This window comes from Pseudonaja textilis, chromosome 14 (assembly GCF_049901715.1).
Source record: "Pseudonaja textilis isolate UNSWEBS1 chromosome 14, rPseTex1.2, whole genome shotgun sequence".
Lineage (NCBI taxonomy): Eukaryota > Metazoa > Chordata > Lepidosauria > Squamata > Elapidae > Pseudonaja > Pseudonaja textilis.
This window is the reverse complement of record NC_142003.1, coordinates 45,941-68,945: the sequence shown is the minus strand read 5'-3', so window position 1 is coordinate 68,945 and position 23,005 is coordinate 45,941. Positions and strand designations below refer to the sequence as shown.

The window sequence follows — 23,005 nt, the reverse complement described above, 5'->3', positions numbered from 1 at the left end:
GCGGGAAGGTGGCGCCTGCGCTGGTGCGCTGGCAAAATGGGCGACTCGGAAGACGAGTTTCGGCTGCGGGATCCGCCAGGGGGGTGGCGGCGGCTGCGGCGGCCTCGCGAGGTTGGCACGGCCGCGGATCCCGGCGCCCGCCCGCCTCCCCTCACCCCGGAGCCCGGGCAGAAGCGACGCGGGGCCCCTCGGCCGGCCGGGAGGAAGAGGCGGTGGGAGGCGGCCTGGGAACCGCTGGCGGTCCCGGCCAGGTCGCGCTCGGAGGCCGCGCACGGCGGGAAGCGGCCCAGGAGGGCGGGTGAGTCCGGCGGGGGGCTGTGGGGGTCGGCGGAGGCCGCCGCCGGGGAGGTACTGACCGCCGCCTGCTCTCCGCCTAGAGACGAGGGGCCGCGGGAGGTCGCCGCCGCCGCTGCTGCTCCAAGGGCCGGAGGAGGCCCGCCGAGGGCTCGAGGCCCGGGCGGCCTTACTGCTGTCGGAGGCTCCGGCTGCACCTCGCACGCCCCCGCTGCCCGCCAGCCGCTGGAAGGGGCCCCCGGCTAATGCGGGCCCGGCCGGCTGGCTGTGGGAGCTGAGCTCGTTGACGGGAGCCCCGGCCGTCGCCCCTTGGGGGGCTGATCAGGTGCGTGGCTGCGGGGAAGCGGCGGGCTCTTCTCCGGGGACCCTCCTTTCCCCTCCTGGGCAGCTGAGCCGTCGCTCTTCTGCGGCGTTTCTGTCCCCGGGGACCCAGAGAGACGCCGGACCGTCTCGAGGCCGAGATCGTCTCCCCACGGCCAGGTGGAGGTCTTCCGCCCGGGCGCTCGGCCGGTCCCGCAGAGCGATTCGGTCTCGCCCGGGCTGCCATGGAGCCACCTCCTCCCTTTTCAGAGGTCGGCATCCAGCCCGCCTGGGGCGCCAGCGGAGCTTCCAGAGACGGAGCGTTTCCCAAGCAGAACCGGCGACTGCTATGAAGCCGCCAGTCCGACAGATGCCGCCGATACCCTGCGAGATCTCCTGGCGTTGGCCGGGGAAGGACTCACGTTCACCCAGTGGAGCCTTGATGTGGGGCGGCTGGAGCACCCTGGTGAGGCTGCCTGGCGGAGGGCTGGGAGGTCAGAGGGCTGTAAAGACCGTGGCTGCCTATAAGGGTGGGACCATCTCTGGATCTTGATGAGCAAGTAATGCAGCCTTTTAAGTTTCACCTTTTGTAAGCAGCCATTGGAATTAGGGCCACAGAAGATAAAATGTCCAGAAATGTTTCTTTTTAGAGCTGTGGTTCTATTTAGGCCTGTCTTGGCCTAAATAGATGTTAATTCTGCTAAATCTCACCCCCCTTGAAGGAATCTGTAGTATCTGAGACAAACAGGAAGGGAACAAAGCCACGGTATAAACAAAACATTTGATTTGTGCTCATGTGTAACAGTGACAATATTCTGGGCCAGGTTTATATTGATGATGGTGGTGGTGATTTTTTATAGAAGAAGAAGAACAGATGCCAGATGCTCAGCAAAAGGCTTTTACTTGGTTGTTGGAGAAGCAGCAGCAGCAGCAGCAGCAGCAACTATCCCGAAAGTGCTCTTGTGAAGCAGTAAGGATGTAATTGTATGCAAAGGATATCTAAATGAGGAATTGATACTGAGCATCTACCCGAACTCAGTTCTTCAAGTTGTATAATTGCTTGGCAGAAGCATCACAATAGGGTTAAAGAAGTACCTGGATCTCTACGTAATATAAAATGCCCTCATTTCCTTTTTGCCAAGTAGAGAACTTCTAAAGATTTTGGGACAAAACCAGGGTGTGAATTGCTGGCAGTCCTTTCCCCAAATCTTCCTTTTAAATGGAAGACCTAACTTTTTAGTGAGAAATTTAACATCTATCTGCCTGTGGGCTGTGAAAGAGGAACAATTATGTTTTTTTCTTCCTGTTCTAGTTCCCTGTTGGCTCACTGACTGCTGCCTTCAAGGAGATGGTCAATAACCCTCATTTGAGCGACATCCAGATCCAGGTGGATAGCGGGGAAGTCTTTTATGCCCATATGTTTGTATTGTATGCACGGTGTCCTGAGCTTTTACAATTTGTAAGTAGCCATAAAGTGTTTAAGGCCTGTACATAGAAAACGTTTTAACATTGTTCATTCTTGATTGTAAATTATGGATCCATATTTGTGGACTTTTTCCATTTTCTTATCTCTAAATTTTCCTCTTGAGGTTGATTCTAATAGCATCGCTTGGAAGAGGAATACCAGTGAGGGACATACCAGTTATTTCACAGCAACCAGCTATGCCTTACAATAGGCAAGTGCAAAATGAAGCCAATTCAGCAAGATGAAGGCTGTAAAGAGCAGAAAAAAGGGTCTCTGGTCTAAGGGATTTAAAATTATGAGTTTGGTGATCCCTGAGGTCCAAAAGGTTGGCGCCCCCTGCTTCCGAGTAGTTGGTTGGAAACCATTGTGAAATTTACCGTATGATAGTTTTGAACAGAAGTGGAAGGCCTTGAAAAAACTAAAGATTTAATTGGTGGAAGGGATCAAAGGAGCTTTGGATAGCTTATAGGACTGTAAAGTTGGTATTCTTATACAGGTAGTCCTTGAGTTATGAACGTAATGGAGCCTGCCAATTACATTTATAACCCAAAGATTTGTTGGAATGAATCACGTAAAATGAACATGAAAACTCCCTGCTTTCGCCCATGCATTGGATAATCAAATGCGCCGGTTATTAGGTGCACATGATGTATTTCAGGGTGGGGAAGGCCATGGCGGGCCTAGTGTTTCCTACCACCCAAGGCTTCCCCGACTCACTGAGATACCTCATGCTCCCCACAATTCCACCCTCACCCCACCCCATCCTGCCATGCGGGTCTCCACAAGCACTTACCTTGTGAAAAGCAAGCAAGCTGTGTCTGCTCTGCCACAATTCCTTTGCCTGCTCCTGGCGTTTCAAAAAGGTGAGAGCTGAGGGAGAGTGGGACGAGCACGCCCTGCTTGGCTTCATTGAGTCACCTAGGCTGCCTGCCGCTTTTAGAGTGATGGGTAGCCTCAATGAGTCTCCCCCACAGGCTTCCAGTCTCGGCGCTCAAAACGTTTACAAGCTGACGGGAGGCTTTGAGGCAGCAAAATGATGCTGCCTCAAAATGTCCCATTGGCTTGCAAAGGCTTTGCATGCTGAGGCTGGAAATCTCAACACGCAAAGCACTGGAGATCACGCAGCTTCAAGCAGTCATCCGCTTTTGCAAGCCAATGGGACGCTTTGAGGTAGCGTGATTTCACTGCCTCAAAGCCTCCTGTCGGCTTGTAAAGGCTTTTGCAGCAGATGTCGTCTGGTCTCTTGATCCAGAGAACTGAGGCCTAAAGTACTGTGAGATCACTCTTGCGTGAACTTGTAGTACTTTAGGCCTCCGTTCTTTGTGAATGTACCAAAGCAAGCAAAGAAACCGAAGGCTCGCTAGATCAGGGAATAAGGGTGAACGTTGCAGTTCCTCTGCTATCAGTCGTAAGGGCGAATGACTGTTGTGGTGCTGCAACATTCATAAACTTGAGACTGTCATAAGAGCTTGGGGTGTGTGGGTGTGTGGGAGATTCATGTCACAACTTTGAACTGTGGTAACAAGGATTACCTGTATTGTACAAAATGCAGGTGTGTTTATAATTGCTGAGGCAGGAGGCCTTTTGCCTGGCAAACATAAAAACGGATGGTGGCAGAAAGCTTAATGCTTTTGAATGTCTGCAGTACAGAACAACTTCCACATGTGGTCAGGAAAGTTTGAAAGAAGAAGGGAAGGAGCTTTGAGTTATGATTGCTGCTGCAGAGATTGGTGTCCCTTTCTGTTCTTCTACCAGGTTGACCACAGACGTTTTGTGGTGGCTGAAGAAGGAGAAGTTGGAGCCTCCCGTGTGCTGCTACATGATGCTCCAGGGGATGCTGTTGCTCTGTTCTTGAAGTACCTCTACACAGCTGAACATTTCATACCCCAACATTTGCTATCAGATGTGATTGACCTAGCAATAAGGTTGGTGTGTTGATGCTTGAGAGCAGTGGTTGCCAACCAGTGGGCCGGGGACCACTGGTGGTCTGTGAGAAAATTTTCATGGTCTGCAGAGAAATGTCACCCCCAAAGCACCCCCCAAAGCAATTAATCCAGGCTGCATGGGAACACAAGGCTGGGCCACCCACATAGCCCACGGGAACAAACAACACAAGGTAGTGAGGAGGGGAGGAAGGGCGGGGGGGGGGACTTGTCCCATTCGCCCCAGGTGCCTCCCCTGGCCACCGGGCTGCTTCATGCCGCTTCTTTCTTCTGCTTTTGGCTGCATGCAAGGAAAGCAGCAAAAGTGTTTCTTTCTCTCCCCCAAACTCCGCCAGAAATGAGTCTTTGGGACCCTGCAAGGCATCCTGCTCCAAGAGGCTGTGCCGGCGCGACAAGTCTCATAAAGACTCATTTCTGGTGGAGTTTGTGGGAGAGAAAGAAAGACTTCTGCTTCTGCTGCTTTCCTTGCATGAGGCCAAAAGTCTCTCCCTCTCTCTTCCCCGCCTCGAGAATGGAGCTGGAGAGGGTATCCTGCGATACCAAATAATTATCGGTCGGTAGGAAAACAGGGTGGGGAATTTTCCCAGGGTCTCTGGTCCGAGGGATTTAAAATTATGAGTTTGGTGATCCCTGGGGTCCAAAAGGTTGGTGACCCCTGCTTCCGAGTATTTAATTGGTTGGAAATCATTGTGAAATTTACCGTATGATAGTTCTGAACATAGCTTGTTTTGGTTTGCTATATGAAGCATGAGTAAGGATTCCATTATCTTATATTATGGATTGAATGAATGAATGAATTCCTTATTGGCTAAGTGTGATTAGACACACAAGGAATTTGTCTTGGTGCATATGCTCTTAGTGTACATAAAAAGAAAGGTACATTCATGAAGAATCATAAGGTACAATGCTTAATACAGTCATAGGGTACAAATAAGCAATCAAATCATACTAGGAAACAGTCAATATAAATTGGAAGGATACACGTTACAGTCATACAGTCATAAGTGGGAGGGGATGGGTGACACGGAGTGATGAGAAGATTAATAGTAATAGTAATGTAGACTTAGTAAATAGTTTGACAGTGTTGTGGGAATTAGTTGTTTAGCGGCGTGATGGGAAAAAACTGTCCTTATGTCTAGTTGTTTTGGTGTGCAGTGCTCTATAGCATCATTTTGAGAATAGAATACTTGATTAGCCAAGTGTGATTGGACACAAAAGGAATTTGTCTTGGTGTAAATACTCTCAGTATACATAAAATAATACATTCGTCAAGAGTCGAGAATCATAAGGTACGACACTTAATGATAGTCATAAGATACAATAAGCAATCAAATCATACTAGGAAACAATATAAATCGTAAGTATACAAGCGACAAAGTTACAGTCATACAGTCACAAGTGGGGGGGGATGGGTGATAAGGAGTGTTGAGAAGATTAACAATAATACTAATGTAGACTTTGTAATAGTTGAACAGTATTGAGGGAATTAGTTGTTTAGCAGAGTGATGGCTTTCAAGGAAAAGCAGTTTATGTCCAGGATATGAGGAATCTGTAAATATTTTCACAGCCCTCTTTTTGACTCGTGCACTATACAGGTCCTCGATGGAATGCAGGTTGGTAGCAATTATTTTTTCTGCAGTCCTAATTACTCTCTGAAGTCTGTGTCTGTCCTGTTGGGTTGCAGAACCAAACCAGACAGTTATAGAAGTGCAGATGACAGACTCCATAATTCCCCTGTAGAACTGTGTCAGCTGCATCAATCAGCAGGACTGTACCCAGAGAGAGAAAGAACATTTATGTATATTTGTATGTTTGCAGGTTTGGAATGAAAGAATTGGCTGTTCTGTGTGTAGGCCAACCTAGTGAAGAGGTATCTGTAGAAAAGCCAGCTGATGATAAAGACGAAGTTGAAAATTTTGAAGAACTTTTGAAATCCATGTGGCAGGATGAAGATGAAGAAACTGCAGCAAAATCTGTATGCAGAGATGAAATCAGTGACAATATGAATGAGCAGGAACTAGAGGAGATCTATGAGTTTGTGGCTACCCAGCGCAGAATGACATCTGATGAAGCCAGGAAGGAAAAGGTCTGCACTGAATACAGACGTAATGAAGTGGAAAAGAAAATTGGCCAAGATGGTGCTTCTTGCCCAAGAAAGGTGCGAGAGAAGCCCAGAAGAGGCATGACACTTAGGAAAAGTGAAATAAAAAGTGATCAAGACTCATCCAAATTGAAAACCTCTATTGCCAGCATGGAAAAAGATCTGAAAAAGTATTCTGTTGAGTTCCAGCGAGATTTTAAGGAAATAGTGTCCTTCGGAGCAAGTACTAGAAAAGAGCCCACAAGTGAGATTCATCTCAGGTTAGCTGGGGATTCCACTCATAGTAATCATCTGGAGAGATCTGCAGCCCAATTTTCTGTGTCAGAAACGAACTGTTGTTCTCTGTGGGAGAAGAATATTAACACAGCCAAAGATGAAATTACAGCAAGAAATTCTCCAAGATTTTTTCAAGTGCCAGCAAAAGATCTCCAGATGACTTTGCCAAGAGACCTAGAAGTTCCTTTCTCTCCAATAACATCTGCATCACAACCAAACATATTAGATAGGCTTCTCTCTCAAAATGATAAGCAAGAGAATATAAACAGGAAGGGAGAGGCTCCTATTGGCAGCCTAGAGAAGTCTGGTGTGGGGAATCCTCATGATCTGAACATGACGAGTGACCATATTGTAGTACTGGATTCTGATGAAGAGCTGGAGCAGAAGGCAGAAAAGAAACAGGCAGAGGCCGCTTCAAGCTTCTCTGAGCAACACTCATGGCATAAAGAGAGCCCTGTTGGTGATGTCATGAACTGCTGGAGCCCAGCCACTCCCCAGCAGGATGTAAGTAAAGTGGGAGATGGATTGGGCACACTAACGTGTAATGAGGCACAATCTTTGGGTGAATGCCATCAGCCCTTGGACCTGAGTAATCACAAAGAAGGCAGCTTCTGGGGAGGTTTAGGCTGGAGTGAAGAAAGGACATTGGTGGTGCCCGAAACTCCCGTGGAAGTCTGGAATAGCTTGGATGATGTGCAGGTTGAAAAATCCAGGTTGAATTCTTCCCTTGAAAAACAATGGACTTATGAAACCCAGACAGAACTGTCTTGCAACTATAAACCTCTGCCAGTGCTTTCATCTACCTCTTTGCTCGAAATAGTGAAATCTGACAATGGCCTGTGTGCAGCAGAGAGAGATGTGGTGGTTGTGGATGATAATGAGGAGGAGCAGGAAGCAGTGCCACTATGTTCAAGGGGCATCTTTGTAGAACCTTTGGAGGTAATAATTGCAAATGCCAGAAATCCTTTGAGGACTTCTGTGCACATGTTTGACATGCAGAACAATCACCCTGTGACTGTTGCTAGTAGTGTAACTAATACAGCAGCTACATTCCATTTTGGAATGGGAGATTTGCTACTGCACAACTCTCAAAATAGGCCTGGAGAAGACTCTGATAGCAATGAAGCTCTTCCTGCCTCCTCAAGTTTGTCTGCTTCCATACCTGTTCCAACAGTTTCTGGTAAGTTGCTGCTTTGGGTCAGTTATGACAACTTCTTTGACAGTTAAGGCTACTTTGTAACATGGCCAAAAAAACCCCAGTTACTTAGTTAGTTAGCTGTCAAGTCCTTTGAAGCTCGATGAATATTCACACTGAAGTGCGAGACCAGAATCCTGGCTAAGCTGCATTGGGTCCTTAGTTTTGCAAAAGACAGTGATCTTTGGATGTGTCCTATTTCCTGTAGATTCTGAGAGGGGAGCAACAATCTAGAAATTCAGTTTTGGCTTCCTCCTTTCTAAAGCACTTTTCTAATTAACTGTTGAATTTTTTTTATTTTAAAAAAATTGTGCATGATGGGGATTAATATCTGATAGCAGTCTTCCCAGAGGTTTGGAATGATTTTACTGTGGAGTAATAAGTGCAGTATGTATGGTGGTGATAGACAGGTTTTGCAGCAGAGTATAGCCCACGTGGCTGATTTGATTTATTTTGATCAGTTACAGATCTTGCCTGCCAAGCCAGGGACGTCTCTTGTGTTACTCCGCTCATGCCCTTTCCACCTTATTCAAGCATGGACACCCCAGAACTGAAGAAGGAATTGAGCAGGTGGGTGCTGTCGGGATTGAAGCAGGACCCTTCTGTAGGCAAGAACTTGCAAAAATACTTTACAGGTTGTGCTTACATGCAAATTGTGATTTGGCCTCCTTTTTCCTTAGATTTGGTGTTCGTGCTCTCCCAAAACGGCAGATGATTTTAAAACTGAAGGAAATTTTTCAGTTTACTCACCAACAGGCAGGAACCGACTCTAAGAAAAAAACTGTGCCGGTTTCTACCAGTTCCTTTTGGAAACTGCAGCAAAAATGTCTTTCTCCTTATCGACTGCTTCAGGGGAGCCCAAATAGAACTAAACATATAGATCTCTCTGAAGGAGATGCTCAGAGGCCACAGGCTGGACTTGCGTGGCCGAAGGGAGCTGCTCTTCCTGCAAACAGATTAATTGATGGAGAGGGTGATGGAGATTTAATCCTGACAACTTCTGAAGCGTCAGCTGGCACAACAGGAGCTGGAAGTAAGACTTATGCAGCATCTCAAAGGTATAGGAGCAGATGTGTTCATTCTTCCATTCTGACTTTTTAGGCTGTTGACATGTTTCACCAGATGCTGAGGAATGAAGGCAAGAACTTTGAAAATCACCTGTCCATCCCCTGTCCTCAGACAGCCATATTCTCTACCTTTAGTTAGCCTTAAATTGGAACGGTTATGTTGACGCTGTGTAGTGGATGTGTGTAGTAGTCTGGGTTATACCAAGTACCCACCTTTTTAAAAAATAAGGTAAATTTAAGAGATTGTCTAGGTATCGTAATGCCTTTTCCTTTCTCATCCTGTTTCTAGTTCATCCACGGAGTGTAAAATCAGCATGCTGGCAGAGAAAGAGGAAAATGTACTTGCTTCTCAGATTGCCGCTAGTGGTGAGGATCAGAAACTGGAAATCTTGAAGCACTATATTCATTCCAACCCATCTCTTTGCCAGCAAATTCTGCTATATCAGCCCATTAAACTGTCTGTACTGCATGCAGAACTAAAGCAGAATGGCATGAGGATTGCATTGGACAAGTTGTTGGACTTTTTGGATACCAACGGCATCACGTTTACCACTGCAGAAACTCGGAGAGAGAGAAAACACCACCTGCACAGATGCAAGAAAAAAGGGCAAAGTTGATGCTAAGCCCTTTGGCTATTTGATATTCTTCCAAAAGGTGAACTCCTGGAAGTTTTTTTCCTCTGCAGCTTTCCAGTCAGTTCATTTTCATGTTTACATGTTTTTCTTCGCTCAGTCCTTTTTTGAGGGGGAAGCAGGGGGGAAATAATTTGTGTTGGGGGTTTGGAGTGTGTTTGGTCCCTTTTAGCCAAACTTTGGACAGTGGATAGTCTGCATCCTTAGAGCAGCTTTGTACAGGTGTGCTGATTACAGGGGCAGTCCATTTTCTCATTGACTTAGATATGGGTTGTCCCTATTTGGTAATAAAAGATGTTTTCTGTGGATTTAAATGCAGAGTTTTCCACAGACTGATGGGGTCAGGTCATGCTTAATTTGGTTAAGTCAAAACTGCCTTGTTGCCCAAATTGAGGATTTGAGCTGCTTGATGTCAGAGTTGGTCACTTCCATCCAATCCTGAGGAATGATTTCAGCGTGCCTGTTGGAATGACCGGTTAAGGCCAAGAAGTATCTTTGCCCTGTGGCTGGCTGATGGTGGAGGAAAAAGCATACTCCTCCATTTGTAAAGACAACTTTCAAGTTTATGTTGCCTGAGTACCACCCAAGTAATTTACTACAAAATTGCCTCCCGGGAGGTGGTGGTGTGTAAAAAAAGCAAAACTGGGAAGAAGAGAGCAAGATGATGTGATGTGAGAAGGCGGCATTTTTACTGAACACTCTAAATTCTTGCTTCTCAAAGATTTGGGAGGACTGGAGGATCAAAACTGTTAATACTTGCAGAGAGGGGTGGTAATGCATGTCTTATTTTAGACTGTTTAAATTATATAATTGATTTCATTACTTACTTTCCCTGTTAAAAAACAAGAAATCATTTTATGTACTAAATGTGAATAAATCTTTTAAAAATGTCATTGGTCCCACATTGCAACGTTTTTAATCGTTACTGCCCAGAGTCATGTATATAAGATGGGCAGGCGTGTTTATTAAATAAATGAACATTAACATGTCATGCCCCTATGTAAGAGGTTTTACATGATTTCCATACCACCACCACCACCACTCTTCGCCTGAGGAAGGATTTCTCTGTATTTGGTGTACAACCTATGTGGTATTTTCAGTTACATTGAAACTGTAATACATTAGATACAATTGTTAGTTATGGTATCTGACAAAACCCATCATGAGTGATAATGTATGAGGCAGAGTAAGAAGCCCAATTTTGTTCCCCTCAAAAACAGTATAGCCATCCTCGTAAGGGATATCGTAGATAGAACCAGGCTGAGAAAATCAATAGAAAGAGATGATGTTGTCCCTTCTGAATCTGTTGTGTAGTTTCTTCATTGTTATTGCACAGAAAACCTTGTTCTTCGATTTTACTTTAGGAAGCATCTATTTCAGTCAAACTGGTGTTCCTTCCCCAAAATGTGTTTTTTTAAAAAGGAATACTTCTCTTTCCTTCTGTTAATTCTTACGAATTAGTACAGCCAAGTATGAGTACTACTTCCTTACTGGATGCCTTTCAATGAACTCAAACCTATATTCCTATACTTGCACTGGCACACAATCAAATACAAACTTGACAATCTTACATGGATTTAAAGGACAGAAACATTTTAAAAACTTCAGTAATTTATATCACTTTTAAGCAATACTTTATATACAATGGAAAAAAGACATGCATAGTCCAAATACAATGTTGAAAACAGCATTTTCATAACAAAAAATCCAAACACTGTTAATACCATGTACATGAATTCAAGGACATCCTTTTTGTCTGTTGCACACAGTTTATTTAACAATATGCTATAGAAGTAAGAAATGAGTTTGTTCCCCCCTCTATACAGTGATTGAATCTTGAATTGTTCATATTTATAGTAATAATAGTTTGCATGATTTACACTGTAATTGCTTTTCCTCAGTTCAAGTTCACATCAAAGAATTACAGAATACACTTCTTCCCTGTTAAAATTAATATGTCCTAAGTAGTGAGTGTCCCTATTTTTTTTAAAATCTAAAACCAGTTTTATCAGAGAAAAACAAGCAACAATTTCTACATCTGCAATGTGTGTCCATGTGTGCAAGAGTCAGTTCCTATCTTTCCAAGGGGTAGTAATACTTAGGATACTTGCAAAATCCAGAATCGAATAAGACTAAAACAAAACAAAACTTTCTGCCAAATGTCAGAAATGTAGCAAGATACATTAGAATGTGAATATTTTTCTCCTTTGCTAAACACCGCTGCTTAGTCTTGAAAGTACAAATAAAAAATATGAATATAATGGACACATTTTCCCCTTTAAAAAAGTAAAGTCAACAATAACAACTAAAAAAAACCCACAACAAGGAGACCAGATATTTTAACCACACCTGGCTGGCTTTAACAAAAAAATATATATTCTCTTTTTTTTTTAAACAGCCATTCATCTATTCACAGGTAGAGGATGAATCAGTCCCATCTAGGGTTTAGCTTGAGCTACAAGTCTTTTTCAGTTCAAGAAGTCCAGGAACATGAGAAACTATGGGATGCTACAAGCCCTCCACAAATTTTTCTAGTGTGTCACCTCCTGTGGTATCACCAACCAGGGACAGCTCATTTGGTAACACGTTCCTATTTGGAGGGTTGAGCTGGGGAAGCATTGCACTCTGCTCTGGGTTGCCCAAGTGTCCCTGTTCCATGGAGCCAGCCATTGTAACAGCCAACCCAGGATGAGGTGAGCCAGTCTGCGGTGAGGCATGGTGAGGAGAAGGCTGGGGCTGAATCCTGGGGGATGGGCTGGAATGTGGTGGCTGGGATTGGGGCCTGGGGGACTGAACAGGTGCTGGAGAGCGCACCTGGCTGCTGAGGGAGGCATTGATTGGTTGGCCAGGGAGGTGGGATGGGGGGGCTTGTCCTGAGAGCAGATGCTGTTGGGGGCTCATGGAATTTGGCTGGCCTGGGGAGCCCATTTGTGGTTTAAGTTGCTGCTGCTGCTGCTGCTGCTGCTGCTGTTGTTGCAGGAGTCGCTGCTGCAGAGCTTGCTGGATGTTAGGGCTGCTATCGGCTCCCATGGCTGGCTGCCCCATAGGATTCAGCTGTCCCATCTGAGCTAGCTGCCCCATGGCCCCTGCTTGGATTGAAAGATGCTGCTGCTGCTGCTGCTGCATCCGCTGCTGCTGAATGGCTTGGGCATAAACTCCAGGGCCTGGAGGCTGCGGGAACTGGCTGTGAGTGGCCAGCCCAGCTCCACCTTGCTGCTGCTGCTGCTGCTGCTGCTGCTGCTGTTGCAGTAATTGTCTTCTCAAGATCTCCCTGTACTGAGGACTCATGTTGGCCATAGCCGGATTGTGAGCTGGATTCATGATGCTGATTGACTGGCCCTGTGCAGCCAGGCCTCCTATGGCTGGCTGCTGGGGTGGGACCCCTGGTCGTGGGACACCTGCTGGCAGTGCACTCAGATTCTGCAGGCCTGTTTGAGCATGCAACCCTGCTGGTGGAGGTGGCTGCTGCAGTGGACTTGGAGTTTGTGGCATGCCTGTCTGGGGTTGAATGCTAGGCTGGGGCTGCATGCCAGGCTGGTTTGCTACGTATTTGGCTGTTCTCTGCTTTATAAAAGCTGCCATGAGCTGTGGGTTCGACTTCAAAATATTCAGCACCTGTTGCTGCTGCTGTGGGGAACTGGGAGATTTCAAAGTCCGCAGTAACTCTTGCAAAGCATTTGGAGGAATCGTTCGGGTTGGTGGCTGTACGCCTGGCATCCTTGGGCCAGTTACTGTTTGTTGGCCAGGCATGGCCAGGACTGGCCTTGGCATTCCTGGCTGCTGTTGGGGCACCGGAGCTGATGACTGCCACTGCCCAGGCTGCAGGTTGGGCAATATTGGGCCACTGACGGAGTTAGGTCGGGGCACATTCATGCCAGCCTGCTGCATGGGATTGACCGCCCCCACTGCTGTGCTCACCATTCCTGTTCGGCCTGGAGGCAAGCCATTGCTGCTCACCCGGTAGAGTTGCTGCTGCTGCTGCTGCTGGTGCTGCTGCTGCTGCTGTTGGGCTGCTTCGATTTCAATCTGCCGGGCTGCTTCCACAGCTCCTGGTGGGGGTTGGGCAGGCGGAGGTGGAGCAGCCACCTGGTTGGAAGGCTTGCCTGCTGAAATGGGAGGGGGCGCTGGCGTTCTCCCTACAGTAGGAAAAGCCGCTGGTGACATGCTAATGGGGGAAGGCTGGGGAGGGGGCTGAGGAGTCTGTGGGGTGCTTGGCTGCTGTGTCGGGGTCCCAGGTGTTGCTGAGGTAGGAGAAGGCAAATTCTGCTGAGGCACGTTTCGGGTGGTCATGGTTGCCATCCTGCGGCGAATCAACTGCGCCTGCTGCAGACGGTGTTGGATCTGCTGCTGCCGGAGCTTATGCTTGATGTTGAGGCAGAAGGGCACTGGGCATTTGTTCTCTTGGCAGTGTTTGGCATGGTAGCAACAAAGAGCAATCAGCTGTTTGCACACAGGACAGCCTCCATTGGTCTTGCGCTTGCAGCCTTTGGTGTGCTGGACAACACGCTTCATCTTCTGGCAGGATGGCAATGAACAATTTGCATTGCGACACTGGCAAGCGTGCACTAAAGATTGAATGCATCGCTGGATGCTGAGCCGACGGGATTCCTGGGGGCTCTTGGACTGCTGTTCCCCTTGGCTGTTCCCGTCATCATCCAGGCCCAAGCCCCACTTCAGCATCTTATGCTCATGGCTCTTGCTGTTATAGCAGTTAATGCAGAGGTCGTAATCCTGAAAAGCAAAGTGAGAGATATCAAGATCAACAACCTACCATGTGAAAAAGTATGTATGCATGCAGTTCTCCTGCATAAAAGAATAGGGAAGAGTTTGTTGAAACTAGGTGCATGTACCTCAGACATTCCATCTGTCACAGTTTTAGTTCTATTAAAAGTCATTCAATTATCAAGAACATAATGAAGAACTCCAGTGGCCACTAATACAGAACAGCCTTGCTCAGAAAATAGGATTCTTACAGAATTCCCACATAGGGAAGTGTTACTATGGCTTTCTTCATTGTGTAAAACTGATGCTCAAATCATAATAATTGGGCCCACAGTTGTGTTATTATATATTATGTATTAATCATAATCATATATTATTTTTAAAAGTTTTGTAGAAAAGAAGAGACAGGTTTGCAGGCCAATTCAAACCTGGAGTAGCATCACAGCAGGCAACATATACTTACGTCACAGACAGTGCAATGCCACCGTGTTTCCACATGATGTTTACACTCATTGCAGGTATAAACAAAACGATCTTGCCCCTGGGTGTGCAGCTCCACAAGCATGCACAGAGTGGACCACTTGGAGCGACGTAATGAGGAAAACTCCCAGTGCTTGTCCCTTGCTAAAGTGAGGAAGGCATCCCGGCCATCCATCAGATCACAACTAAGTAACGGGTCTGGATCCACAATGGGGGGTAAGGTGTTGATGACGGGCCCCGCATGTAGGTGAATTACAAAGAAGACCTGCCATGTGAAGGCAAAGGAAGAGGTGAGCACAAGACCATCTCCAACAATGAGAACTGCCAAGTCGCCAAGATACCACATTACTTAATGTGGTCTACTTCCCTCCCTCTCTCTTTTGTAACATTAAATTTTGCAAATGTGACTGCAAAAAAAGGAAATGAGAAGGGCTTGGACATAGTACCTCTTTATGTTTCTCCATTGTGGCATACAGCTTCTGAGACAAATCATTCGACACGTTAGGCATGGAGGGTTTCTTCTTGTTGGCTCGGCTAAGGCTGCTCTTATTCTTGTTTGTTTTCTTATTATTCTTCTTCTTGGCATTCTTGCTGTCACCCTGGCTTCCCTGTTAAAACATCAGGAAGCTGCTCAACTCTTCCTCTTTCAAGGCATGTGTGAAGAGAACACCTGCTTGCTAGGAGGAGTGGGCAAGGGAAAATCAGACAAGCTAAACGAAAGTGATTCCCCACAATAATACACTGATTTTCTATAAGAAAAATATATACCTCTCAGCAGGACTGCGGACAGTCCTTTAATTGCAGAAGGAACCTTTTTCCTTCTTGCATCTATAATAGACAGAGGGAGCAGCCTGTGCTACTTTTGGCCCATCAAGTTCAGAAAAACTGGCCACGGTCATAATTAAACAAAAAAATCCCAATGAATTACATGGTTTTTCTTTCATTTTAACTGAACTAGTTCTCTTTGCTACCCGCTTGTGTTCTGCAGCTGTAAAAAATAAAACTGAAGTAAACTATTGCTTTACTCTTTTATGAATATCAATATTTTAAAACCAAATATATATATATATATATATATATGTTTTCTGAGGTTCTCGCGGGTATTTATATGTAGATCTTTGGTTGTTCGGGTTTTCTCCCGCGTAAGATTCGAAGTATCTAGGCAACGTTTCGATGAAGTCTCATTCATCATCTTCAGGCTTCTGTCTCCAGCTCTGTGCTTCTCAGAGTAATGGAGATTGCAGCTGCTTCCTCCTTTTAACTGCCAGTGGGGGTGGGACTTGATTGGGTGGGGGCTTGGCTGTGTTCTGATTGGGTGGGGGTGTTCTCATTGGTAGGGGTTTGGCTGTGTTCTGATTGGTTGGGGGTTAGCCGTGTTCTGATTGGTTGGAGGCGTGTTCTGTTCAGGAGGGGCTTGGTTGTGCTCAGGTTAGTTATAGTTGCTGGGGGATTTGAGCTGGAGAGTTGTGATCTTGCTGTTTGGCTTCTAGTTCGTGGTCCTGCTGCATCTTCATAGTGGGTGTCAGTTTGCTTCATGTATGGCTCAGAGGGGTTTGAAGTGGGTAGTGATGCAGCTGCAGTGCAGCTTCTGGTCCATGGTCGTTTCTCATTTTCTGAATGGGTGGGAGTCTGTTTTCTACATGGAAGTGTGGTGGTGGCATCTTGTGTGGCTCTCATGGGTGTGGGTCCAGTGTCCTTCTTCATGTTAGGTACTCGTCTGTTCATGAGGGCGGGTTTCCAAATGGCTGGAAGGCGGGAGGTGTCATCTCGTTTGTTCATGCTGTGTGGGCGTTTTCTATCTCTATGGCTTCTCTGATTATTCTGCTGTTGAAGTGTTCGGTTTTGGCGATAGTTCTGGTATTTTTAAAATCAATTTCATGTCCTGTGGCTTTGAGGTGTTGGACCAGGGAAGAGGTCGTTTCTTCTTTTTTTTGATTGAGTTCTTATGTTCTTCAATGCGTGCACTTATTCTTCTGTTAGTTTGTCCAATGTATGTGGTAGGGCAGGCAGTGCAGGGGATTTCGTATACTCCTTGGTTTTCTAATTCGATTTTGTCTTTGGGGTTTCTTAGGATGGTGGATATTTTTTTGTTTGTGCAGAATGCTGTTTTGATGTTGTGTTTTTGGAGGATCTTGCTAATTTTGTCTGTAGTGCCTTTTATATATGGGAGGAGGGCTTTTCCGTTTTCTTGTTCTCTGTCTTGGATTTTGGTAGGGGCTTCTTTTTGGATTAGGTGGGTAATCTTCTTTCTTTGGAATCCATTGGCTGTAAGTACGTTGGTGAGAGTGTGTAGTTCGGTTTTTTGGTGTTGTTCATCGGCTAAGCATTTTGTTCTGGAGATGAGTGTCTTGGCTACGGAATTGATCTGTGCTGGGTGGTGGTGTGAGAGTGCATGTAGATAGCGGTTAGTATGTGTTTTCTTCTGGTAGATGGTGTGTCCTAGGGAGCCATCGGATCTTTTGTATACCAAGACATCCAGGAAGGGAAGTTGATTGTTGGCTTCTGTTTCCATGGTGAATTGTATTTTGGGGTGTAGACTGTTGAGGTATGTGAGGAAGTTGTTCAGTTTTTCTTTCCCGTGTGGCCAGATTATGAAGGTGTCATCTACGTATCTGAGCCAGAGTTTGGGTTTGTGGTCGTATTTTTCTAGAGCTTGTGTTTCAAAGTGTTCCATGTAGAGGTTTGCGATGACAGGTGAGAGGGGTGATCCCATAGGTGCTCCTTCTATTTGTTTGTATTTTTGTCCATTGTAGGTGAAGTAAGTATTGGATAGGCAGTGGTTGGTTAGATCTAGGATGTGCTTGGGGGGGTTGTATTTGTTTTGGATGGCTGTCAAGGCTTCTTTTATTGGCACTTGGGTGAAGAGGGATATGACATCGAAGCTTACTAGTAGGTCGCTAGGTTGTAAGTTTTGTTTCTTTATGATCTCGATGAACTGGAATGAGTTTCTTACGTGTGAGTTGATGGATTCTGCATAGGGTTGTAGTTGTTTGGCAAGAAGCCTGAAGATGATGAATGAGACTTCATCGAAACGTTGCCTAGATACTTCGAATCTTACGCGGGAGAAAACCCGAACAACCAAAGATCTACATATAAATACCCGCGAGAACCTCAGAAAACAAATATTGCACCTCTACGGGGAGGAAACCCACCATCTGACCAGGACTTATGAAAAACTTGAAGTCCAAAGAGCCTCCATTTTATGTGACCTTGCATTCCTATGCAACTGCCGAGATCAAAATTTAATTCCCACAAGCTTCCAATTGAAATTCCACACCAACAGAGCAGCCACCAAACGCATCCTTAAAAGAACAGAACTGGCCCTAATTAGAAATGAACTTCACACAAAAAGGTTTCTCCTAGACCAAATCAACAAAGATCTCCTCACACTCCACCTCAGACTCAGCAACAAGATTCACCCTCTACTTTGGGACAAATCCAAACAACTCGCTGTCTGGAGAGCCGAAACACAGACCATCCTCAAGACAGACACACAGACCAACAAACTCAGGAAACTACAACAATGCCAGAAACCAACTCCTCTCCCCCACAGCCACACATGAAACAAACAGTGCACAACATCTCAGACAAGATCCTCACTGAAGCTGAAACCAAGATCCTCTCAAAAGGATTCAACTTTGCTGTCGCTCCCAAACACATCCCCACAGAAACCATCATATGTGGAGTTGAAACCAGCCTGACCAAAACCAACCCTGATGATGCTAACAAAATCAGACTCGAAATCACCAACATCCTCTGCACTAGCAAACCACCCAAAAGCAACTTATCCAAAGAAGAACAAACTGCACTACTTAACCTGAAAGAAGACACCAGCATAATAATCCTACCAGCAGACAAGGGCAATGCGACAGTGGTAATGAACACATCTGACTACCAAACCAAGCTAACCAACCTACTCCAAGACCCCACATACAAACCCCTAAAGACAGACCCCACCACCTACCTGAGAAAAACTACCAAATCCAAAATAAAAGCCTCCCCATCAGTGAAGAAATCCAGCAAGGAATCATACCCAGAGAAAAATCATCCAGATGCCCCAAGCTTTATGGTCTCCCCAAAATACACAAAGAAGGAACCCCACTCAGACCAATAGTCAGCTCCATAGGCTCACCTCTACAAAACCTGGCCAAATTTCTTGCCAAACAACTACAACCCTATGCAGAATCCATCAACTCACACGTAAGAAACTCATTCCAGTTCATCGAGATCATAAAGAAACAAAACTTACAACCTAGCGACCTACTAGTAAGCTTCGATGTCATATCCCTCTTCACCCAAGTGCCAATAAAAGAAGCCTTGACAGCCATCCAAAACAAATACAACCCCCCAAGCACATCCTAGATCTAACCAACCACTGCCTATCCAATACTTACTTCACCTACAATGGACAAAAATACAAACAAATAGAAGGAGCACCTATGGGATCACCCCTCTCACCTGTCATCGCAAACCTCTACATGGAACACTTTGAAACACAAGCTCTAGAAAAATACGACCACAAACCCAAACTCTGGCTCAGATACGTAGATGACACCTTCATAATCTGGCCACACGGGAAAGAAAAACTGAACAACTTCCTCACATACCTCAACAGTCTACACCCCAAAATACAATTCACCATGGAAACAGAAGCCAACAATCAACTTCCCTTCCTGGATGTCTTGGTATACAAAAGATCCGATGGCTCCCTAGGACACACCATCTACCAGAAGAAAACACATACTAACCGCTATCTACATGCTCTCTCACACCACCACCCAGCACAGATCAATTCCGTAGCCAAGACACTCATCTCCAGAACAAAATGCTTAGCCGATGAACAACACCAAAAAACCGAACTACACACTCTCACCAACGTACTTACAGCCAATGGATTCCAAAGAAAGAAGATTACCCACCTAATCCAAAAAGAAGCCCCTACCAAAATCCAAGACAGAGAACAAGAAAACGGAAAAGCCCTCCTCCCATATATAAAAGGCACTACAGACAAAATTAGCAAGATCCTCCAAAAACACAACATCAAAACAGCATTCTGCACAAACAAAAAAATATCCACCATCCTAAGAAACCCCAAAGACAAAATCGAATTAGAAAACCAAGGAGTATACGAAATCCCCTGCACTGCCTGCCCTAACACATACATTGGACAAACTAACAGAAGAATAAGTGCACGCATTGAAGAACATAAGAACTCAATCAAAAAAGAAGAAACGACCTCTTCCCTGGTCCAACACCTCAAAGCCACAGGACATGAAATTGATTTTAAAAATACCAGAACTATCGCCAAAACCGAACACTTCAACAGCAGAATAATCAGAGAAGCCATAGAGATAGAAAAAACGCCCACACAGCATGAACAAACGAGATGACACCTCCCGCCTTCCAGCCATTTGGAAACCCGCCCTCATGAACAGACGAGTACCTAACATGAAGAAGGACACTGGACCCACACCCATGAGAGCCACACAAGATGCCACCACCACACTTCCATGTAGAAAACAGACTCCCACCCATTCAGAAAATGAGAAACGACCATGGACCAGAAGCTGCACTGCAGCTGCATCACTACCCACTTCAAACCCCTCTGAGCCATACATGAAGCAAACTGACACCCACTATGAAGATGCAGCAGGACCACGAACTAGAAGCCAAACAGCAAGATCACAACTCTCCAGCTCAAATCCCCCAGCAACTATAACTAACCTGAGCACAACCAAGCCCCCTCCTGAACAGAACACGCTCCAACCAATCAGAACACGGCTAACCCCCAACCAATCAGAACACAGCCAAACCCCTACCAATGAGAACACCCCCCACCCAATCAGAACACAGCCAAGCCCCCACCCAATCAAGTTCCACCCCACTGGCAGTTAAAAGGAGGAAGCAGCTGCAATCTCCATTACTCTGAGAAGCACAGAGCTGGAGACAGAAGCCTGAAGATGATGAATGAGACTTCATCGAAACGTTGCCTAGATACTTCGAATCTTACGCGGGAGAAAACCCGAACAACCAAAGATCTACATATATATATATATATATATATTGTCAACTGTTCCAGAAATTTAATGTGAATTGGGCACAAGAGCATGAACAGAATATAAATATAGTGCAAAGCCAGTAAACAAACCAAAATTATTAACTTTATAGTCATAATGATATTTGTATGTACCTTCCTGTTTAAAAAACTTTCTTGACCTGCTTTCTTTTGTAGGCTACTTGCCTATAACAAAAAATAAGCATGAAACACACATTTTCCCCACTCATCTGAACACAGGAGACTGGCACAGAAGCCGGCTGGGCGGGCTAGCCACTTTCTCTCAGCCCAACTACCTCATAGGGTTGTTGTGGGGAGAATAGAAAGAAGGTGTACTAAGTATGTTCACTGCCTTGAGTTATTTATAAAAGTAACCAAGGTGGGATTAAAAAGATCCACCTCCTCCTTTCCCTCAGCAAATAATTTAAAAAGCAACAGAGGCAGGCAAGCAAGGCTCCCTGCTGTGTTGCTGTAGCACAAAAACCCTTTCCATCATGCCTTCCCGTCTAAATTATCAGCATAATCAATCCATGATGGGCTTGTGCAAACATATGGAGGGGGGAGGGGAACCCTAAGTAGAAGCTACAAATTAAAGCTTAATCTATTATTGGAACAGTTGGGACATCAGAAACACCACCATGCAAAACACCACCAGACTGTATTTTGACCCTCAGTCATTCTCCCCTTGCACAAACTCTTCCACAGGTTCTTGCTATGGGGTTAAAATGAAGGGAGCCTCCCCTGGAAGCCATTTTGATTTTCTAAAAGGAAATGTGGCATGTAACTCAGTTGAAAGTGAAAGTATGTTCCAACTCTGGATTGAACAAATTTGTGGTTCATCTAGCTCACATAATGTGGCCACATCACCCATCAATTTAGTCACCTCTATTGTTTCATTAGCTGCTGTGCTTTCTTCCTTTTTTCTTTCTTCCTCCTCCTGTTCTAGCTCTTTTATGCTCTCTTCTAATACATTGGGCCAAAAATCACCCTCAAAGTAGGGCAACTCCTTGGCACTTGTCAGCCGATCCTCAGTTGCTTGTTTGAAGATATCCTAGAAAAAGATCACATGGTGTTGTTGATGGTGCAGCTAAGAGCAATGGCAAAAGTATAGGAGTCAACAAACGTCACATAAATTGAAACTAACTTACTATACTCTCATTTGGTTTAAACAAAGGATGGTTTAAAATAGTTTTCTGTGTTTCATTATGATTGTAAGCATATTTACACATCCAATGCCCTTGCTTTAGCCAAACCTAAGATACATGTTGGTGCTTAATTTTGGATTGACGCAGATCTAGAAAAGCATCACTAATTTGCTCCCCAAACTGTAGCCATCCTAATTATTAATTTCCTTTTCAACTGCAGAGAAAGGACTCCTATCTAGATACTAATGTCTCCAGATTCTCTGAGGAAATCCTCACCTTGTAATCATGAATGATCCGCTCTGCAAAGGCTTTGTCCAACATCTTCTTGTACCACTCTTGCAGACGTTTAGGTTTGGGGATTTTTTGGTCAGGGGGGTGACAGTGGAAGATATAATCATCACCCTCACTTGGTGGGCAGGCCCAGATGTGGCCTGTCACATACCTGTGAGTTTCACACAAGCAAGACATCACAGTTAAGTAATAGTTTTGCCCAGAATTGGAGGCAGCCATCCTAACTGTTCAACCGTAATAGAAAGGGTGTTTAGATAACCAACACTTACACTCAATCATTCATTCATACCTTAGTATGCCTCTTGAGTTTATAACCATTGTTGATACAGTACCTAAAAAAAAGAGGTGGATCCTGCTTGCACAAGAAGCATTTCCTTGAAGTCTGTGAAGTCCTAACCATGTTGTTCTCTGTGAAGGTCATAAAAATTGGCTCTGGGTCTGCAAAACTATCAGTCTATACCAATATTAAATTTGGGCATTCACTGTGTGGTAATTTGCTATTTAATTCATCTTTTATTGTTGTATTATGATTTTAACTTGTCCCATGTCACCTTGATTGTTTGATGATGTTACAAAGAAACCCAAACTTGGCAGGACATTAATCTCTAGCTGTTTCTGGACCCTGAGCATTCTCTGCCGCATAACAGCATTGGCAATATTTTAATAACAATTTGAATACTTTAATCCAAAGAAAATACAGGGCTATTTGAGCTACTTAACTCATGCCCAAGCATTGAGGTAAGTTTGTTGGTTTATAAAGTTTATAGGCCACAGAGTTTATTTTCTTCATGTTCTCTTTGAATAATCTTGGACCCAATTCCTGGAATAACTTTCTTTGGATACTTTCCCTCCGTTTCTTTGGATCCAATAAATACTACACAGTACAACTGATTCTTATTTTTATTTGTTTTCTTCCAGGGTGGCTTCCTACTTATTTGTTTATTATTGTCATGCTTAGTGGATAATTGCCTTTTGTATTGTGCTAAAAAAAGGAAATAAATGTAGTATTCTCTGGTAGATTTTAATTCAAAAATACCAA

General features: G+C 45.0%; 2 protein-coding genes across 9 annotated transcripts in view; one reads left to right on the top strand and one right to left on the bottom strand.

Moving 5' to 3' along the window:
* Nucleotides 1-14: 14 nt before the first annotated feature.
* On the top strand, nt 15-10,166 carry SLX4 (SLX4 structure-specific endonuclease subunit). Of its 6 annotated transcripts, none has more exons than XM_087912754.1 (10): nt 15-298; nt 378-619; nt 865-1,060; nt 1,455-1,564; nt 1,907-2,053; nt 3,815-3,984; nt 5,821-7,559; nt 8,042-8,144; nt 8,255-8,632; nt 8,931-10,166. In XM_087912754.1, the coding sequence occupies exons 1-10, from the start codon at nt 37-39 to the stop codon at nt 9,256-9,258; spliced, it is 3,675 nt and encodes a 1,224-aa protein (XP_087768880.1). In that variant the 5' UTR covers nt 15-36; the 3' UTR covers nt 9,259-10,166. The 6 variants fall into 6 exon arrangements, with proteins under 6 accessions (XP_087768880.1, XP_087768878.1, XP_087768877.1 ...); XM_087912752.1 differs by having other exon boundaries at nt 16-298; nt 1,458-1,564; nt 8,036-8,144; XM_087912751.1 differs by having other exon boundaries at nt 16-298; nt 8,036-8,144.
* A 700-nt stretch (nt 10,167-10,866) lies between these two features.
* The window catches only part of CREBBP (CREB binding lysine acetyltransferase), a 51,604-nt gene continuing 39,465 nt past the window's right edge, over nt 10,867-23,005 (bottom strand). For all 3 annotated transcript variants that reach the window (XM_026704553.2, XM_026704554.2, XM_026704555.2), the window contains exons 27-31: nt 21,952-22,117; nt 21,414-21,581; nt 14,922-15,083; nt 14,459-14,740; nt 10,867-14,004 (exon numbers count right to left, since the gene is read on the bottom strand). In XM_026704553.2, coding sequence (XP_026560338.1) covers nt 11,782-14,004; nt 14,459-14,740; nt 14,922-15,083; nt 21,414-21,581; nt 21,952-22,117 — 3,001 coding nt within the window. In that variant the 3' untranslated portion in view covers nt 10,867-11,781. The remainder of the gene's footprint in view (nt 14,005-14,458; nt 14,741-14,921; nt 15,084-21,413; nt 21,582-21,951; nt 22,118-23,005) is intronic.

What these genes read in the sequence shown, in the direction of transcription:
- SLX4 (XM_087912749.1), top strand. Translation starts at nt 37, where the DNA reads ATGGGCGACTCGGAAGACGAGTTTCGGCTGCGGGATCCGCCAGGGGGG. An exon ending in TCCGGCGGGGGGCTGTGGGG is followed by an intron (nt 324 to 396) that starts GTCGGCGGAGGC and finishes GGGCCGCGGGAG; the next exon opens with GTCGCCGCCGCCGCTGCTGC. An exon ending in GAAAGTGCTCTTGTGAAGCA is followed by an intron (nt 1,565 to 1,906) that starts GTAAGGATGTAA and finishes TTCCTGTTCTAG; the next exon opens with TTCCCTGTTGGCTCACTGAC.